This window comes from Octopus bimaculoides, chromosome 7 (assembly GCF_001194135.2).
Source record: "Octopus bimaculoides isolate UCB-OBI-ISO-001 chromosome 7, ASM119413v2, whole genome shotgun sequence".
Taxonomy (NCBI): Eukaryota; Metazoa; Mollusca; class Cephalopoda; order Octopoda; family Octopodidae; genus Octopus; species Octopus bimaculoides.
In genome coordinates this window covers 49,271,234-49,276,212 of record NC_068987.1, presented here as the reverse complement: position 1 = coordinate 49,276,212, position 4,979 = coordinate 49,271,234, and the positions used below count along the sequence as shown (strand labels likewise).

At 38.0% G+C, this 4,979-nt stretch overlaps 1 protein-coding gene and 1 long non-coding RNA gene across 5 annotated transcripts in view; one reads left to right on the top strand and one right to left on the bottom strand.

The window, feature by feature from the left end:
* Positions 1 to 3,783, top strand: part of LOC106868487 (PDZ and LIM domain protein 3) — a 185,070-nt gene extending 181,287 nt beyond the window's left edge. For 2 of the 4 annotated variants that reach the window (XM_014913788.2, XM_014913789.2), the window contains exon 6: positions 3,637 to 3,783. In XM_014913788.2, the coding sequence (XP_014769274.1) occupies positions 3,637 to 3,767 (131 nt within the window). In that variant the 3' untranslated portion in view covers positions 3,768 to 3,783. The remainder of the gene's footprint in view (positions 1 to 3,636) is intronic. The other 2 variants (XM_052969628.1, XM_014913790.2) reach the window with 1 other exon arrangement.
* Positions 1 to 4,979, bottom strand: part of LOC106868488 (uncharacterized) — a 277,576-nt gene that overhangs the window by 163,213 nt on the left and 109,384 nt on the right. The window lies entirely within an intron of this gene.

Sequence of the window (4,979 nt, the reverse complement as noted above, 5' to 3'; positions counted from 1 at the left end):
GCATCCTGTCTTGAATTCTTCTGTTATTGCCTAGAGGACTATGATAAATAGGAGGGGGCTGAGGACTGAACCTTGGTGGACCCCTACCTCTACCTGGAATTCTTCACTGTACTTGTTGTCAACCCTCACCTTACTGACAGCGTCCCTGTACATGGCTTGCACAGCTCTCATTAACCATTCATCTATCCCTAGTTTCGTCATTGACCACCAGATAAGGGATCGGGGGACCCTGTCAAAGGCTTTCTCCATGTCAACAAAAGCCAGGTACAGAGGTTTATCTTTGGCTAGGTATTTCTCCTGCAGCTGTCTAGGTGGCATGTAAAAAATCACCATTTGAGCGTGGCCGTTGCCACTACCGCCTGACTGGCCCTCATGCTGGTGGCACGTAAAAGCACCCACTACACTCCCGGAGTGGTTGGCATTAGGAAGGGCATCCAGCTGTAGAAACTCTGCCATATCAGATTGTAGCCTGGTGCAGCCATCTGGCTCGTGAGTCCTCAGTCAAACCATCCAATCCATGCCAACATGGAAAGTGGACATTAAGCGATGATGATGATGATACACACACACACACACATATATATATGTGTGTGTGTGTCTGTGTCTGTCCCACACCACCATTGCTTGACAACTGATGTTGGTGTGTTTGTATCCCTGTAATTTAGTGGTTTGGCAAAAGAAACCAATAGAATAAGTACCAGGCTTACAAAGAATAAATCCTGGGGTCAATTTGTTCAACTCAAGGTGGCGCTGCAGTCAAATGACTGAAACAAATAAAAGAAAAACAAACAGGAAAGACTGTTCAGTTGATCGAATCAAGTGGAACACTCATCATTGTACCTGACAGAGAGCCATATAGATACACAGCCAGTTTTATGATTGGAGAAGAGGAACAAAACAGTGTCACATTCATTCCTTTTCTTGTGGACTTAAGTAACATATATTGCATGTTTTGTGTAAAATATTGATTGATAATTTGTCTTATTTGTTAGTTAAAGTAGAAGAGGCTGCTTTCATAGTTTGTTTGGTCTATATCAGGGATATTAGCTAATAAGGTAGTCATTTGGCAGTGTCAGTGGAGCATTGGATAAATTGTTATGAGGCAATCATTTTGGATCTCTACATTCAATGTTCAAATCTCACAGAAGTCATATTTGCTTTTCATCCTTTTGGAATCATCATCATTATCATTTAACATTCATGCTCCATGCTGACTACCAATCAGCTTACAAGACTATGAATCCTGCAGCAGGGGTGAAGGTGGGTGGCTTTATGCTAGGAAATGAAGAGTTAAAGTATGTGAGAAGGAAGAAGAGCAGAGTAGGTTTCTTACTATGGAGGACTAAATGTGACTTTCCACATTTTAGAAGAGAGGGTGAGAATGATCAGTGGTGCTGAAGAGGTAGAAAAATGGTGATGAGATGTCTGGGTGGTCCCTCAAGGTATGAGGTGAGTGGGTCAAAGGTCAATAAATAAAGTACTTGTAATGTACTGGGGCTGATTAATTACAATATCTACCATTCCATTCAGTTTGTTAGCCCCAACTTTACATGTTTTCTGTGCTGTATGATTTAAGTAGAAGTAAATTTTATGGCCAAATGTACTTCCTGTTGCCATCCTTTTCCTGTTTTTTGAGTTGTGGAGGAATTCAAGAGTACAGAGATAGCAGACAATTTTGTTGACAGGAAATGTCAACAAACTTGACCAGCTGCAACCCAATCACAAACAATGATGTCACAGCTTCTACATAAACTGCAAATGGGGATGTCATTGTACCTGTAGCTCAAGTTGTTTTGCAAACATTCACACAAACATACATGCATACCCACACAGATACATGTGTGTGTTTATGTATATATATATATATATATATCTGATGGGCTTCTTTCAGTTTCTGTCCACAGAATTCTCTCACAAGGCTCTGACTAGCCCAGGGCTAAGAAGATGCTTGCTCGCAGTGTTGAGCAGTGGGGCTGAACCCAAATTCAATTGCTTAAGTTATGAAGCAAATTTCTCAACCACACAACCATGCTTATTGTATGTGTGTGTGTGTAGGCTGACAGGTTTGCAGAATGTATCTCAGGGACATCCAACTTAGCAGTGGTTTACCTGTTTCTCACTTTCAGAGGGAACAGAACTTATCTTTTTCCTCCCAATGTACATGCCCTTTGGTCTAAATTCATCATCTCACTTTTCCTAACTTGCACTTCCTACTCTGGAATTACACAACTATTCCTCTTACTTCCCTCCCCTTTTCTTCCACATCTCTACCTGTGTCTCACCCCCATTCACACCATCCCCACTATCTACATCTTACCCCCTCACCATTCCAATATTTACACATCAAGACTCTAACACAATTTTTACGTACACATGTACCCCTTCCCCCATTGACTCATCCTCCTCCATACATTCACACTGTTCACTTGCATATGCATATACACACATACATCTCTACTCATCTCTTATACTTGTGGACACATCTAAACACCTGTCCCTTTCTCTTTTTTTAATTCCACCCCACATTGAACAAGACAGCCACTCGATTTCTAACACTTTATCAATTTTTTTCACTACCTCAAACTTCTCACATCTTTACTTCAATAAGAGAACTAATTAAGATACTTTCTCTTTCCAGCTAATACCATATTTATCAAACTTTGTTCTTCTTGTGTTGTCTGTTTCATTGTTCATTGTATTTACACTATATGTATTTATGTGTGTGTGTGTATGTATGTATGTATATATGTATGTATGTATATATGTATGTATATATGTATGTATATATGTATGTATGTATATATATATATATATATATATATATATATATATATATATATATATATATACATATATAAACATATATAGAATGGTTTTCTGTACAGTTTCCATCTAATAAATTCACTGACAAAGCATTTGGTGCAGTAGAAGCTTGGCTATACATATTGATATGTGTGTGTGCGCGAATGTATCTGTGTTTTTCAATATAAACCCAAGCTATACCCAGTTTCGCCATTAATGTTAGGTGCAGGCACAGCCATTGTTTAAGAAGTTTACTTTGAAACCATGTGATTTTTTGGTCAGTTCCCACTGCATGACACCTTGGGCAAGTGCTTTCAGCTATAACCCTGACCAGGCTAACCTTTCTATATTTGTTAGATGGAAACTATAAAGAAGCCTGTTGTGTGTGAGTATATATATGTTGTGTATGTGTGTATAATTATATACATGTTTCATTATAATTTAATAAATGTATACTTTAAACTATGTACATATGTATGCATGGTATGTATGTGTGCATGAATCTAATGAGCCACTCATAAATATATATTTACGTATACACTTATATATGTACATCTAAATCTATATACTTTTTTATCTCTCTCTGTTTAGCTATCTATCTATCTATCTATATCTATATATCTATATCTATATATATATATATATATATATATATATTTACATAAATATTTATGTGTGTGTGTATATAGTTCTGTCTACTTACGCACACACATATGCATGCACACAATCATATGTGCCCCAATTCTAATTTTGTATCATTCAGTATGAAACATTCAGTTATTATTTTATTATTCAACAATATTTTAGCATTCAATATACTTGCTTTCATTACAGCCATTGCCAAAGACATGCCTTCTGGTTTCCGTTCAGTCTGTGCCCCAAAGACTGATTTCGATGCTGTTCAGAAGCAACAACAACAGATTCAACATATGCGCTGTGGAGGATGTGATATGCTTGTTACGTAAGTAATTTCTTTCTAAGCCTTTCTTGGACATTCCTGCATGTACATATCCAGATAGTGACTGTGAATTAGCAGTGTCATCAGAGCTTTGGATAGAATGCTACATGGTATTTGTTCTGACACTTTGAGTTCAAATCCTACCAAAGTCAACTTTTCCTTTTATCCTTTCAGGGTCAATAAAAATGTACCTATCCAAGGTGGTGGATTGGTAGAACAATGAGAATATCAGATCAAATGCCGTTTTGTTTAAATTTAAATTTTTTAAAAGGTTTAATAAAAAATAACAACTAATTAATCAATAATGTATTCACTCTTATTGTTTACAACTTCTTACCAACATTCAACAAGATTTTCAATACCTCGTTAGTAGAAATCACCCGATTTTGACTCGAAAAATTGATCCAACCAAGCTCTCAGTTCTGCATCAGTATTGAACGAAACTCTGCGCATAGCATTTGAAAGAGATCGAAAGAGGTGGAAATCCATTGGTGCCAAATCAGGAGGGTACGGCGGGTGTGGCAGCACTTCCCAGCCATGCGTTTGAATGGCTTCCTTGGTCATATTAGCGATATGAAGGCGGGCGTTGTTGTGCAGAAGAAAAACTCCATGCTGCCGATTAGGTCTTTTCTCTTGAATAGTCATTCCATCTGTTGAACATAGATAGAGTTCCACATTGACTGTTTGGTTCCGTTCAAGCAATTCGTAATGGATAATCCCTTCTTAGTTCCACCATACGCACAACATCATTTTACGCTGATGAAGATCTTGTTTCACACGCGGTGTTGCTTGTTTACCAGGGCTAAGCCATTCTTTACACTGTTTGATATTGATGTACAGGCACCATTTTTCGTTGCCAGTAACAATTTGGTAAAGAAACCGTTGTTTGTGTACATGAGTTGAGCAGTGACAAGCAAGCAAACCAGCGGAGATTGTGGCTTGTTGATTTTTGTTGTTGTCACTTAAAGCATGCAGAACCCATGCTCCATACTTCTTCTGAACCTTTCCCATCGAGTGAAGATGCTTCTCTATAGCAGTGTGGGAGCATTCCATTTTCTTTGCCAGTTCCCTTGTTGTTTGACGAGAATTTTTGTGCAAAAGTTGGTTTAATCACTCTTCATCGAACTCAACTGGACGGCCAGAAGGAGGTGTGTCTTTGAGGTCAAAATTTCCATTTTTGAACTTGGCATACCAATCACAAGCAGTTCTTTCAGCTATG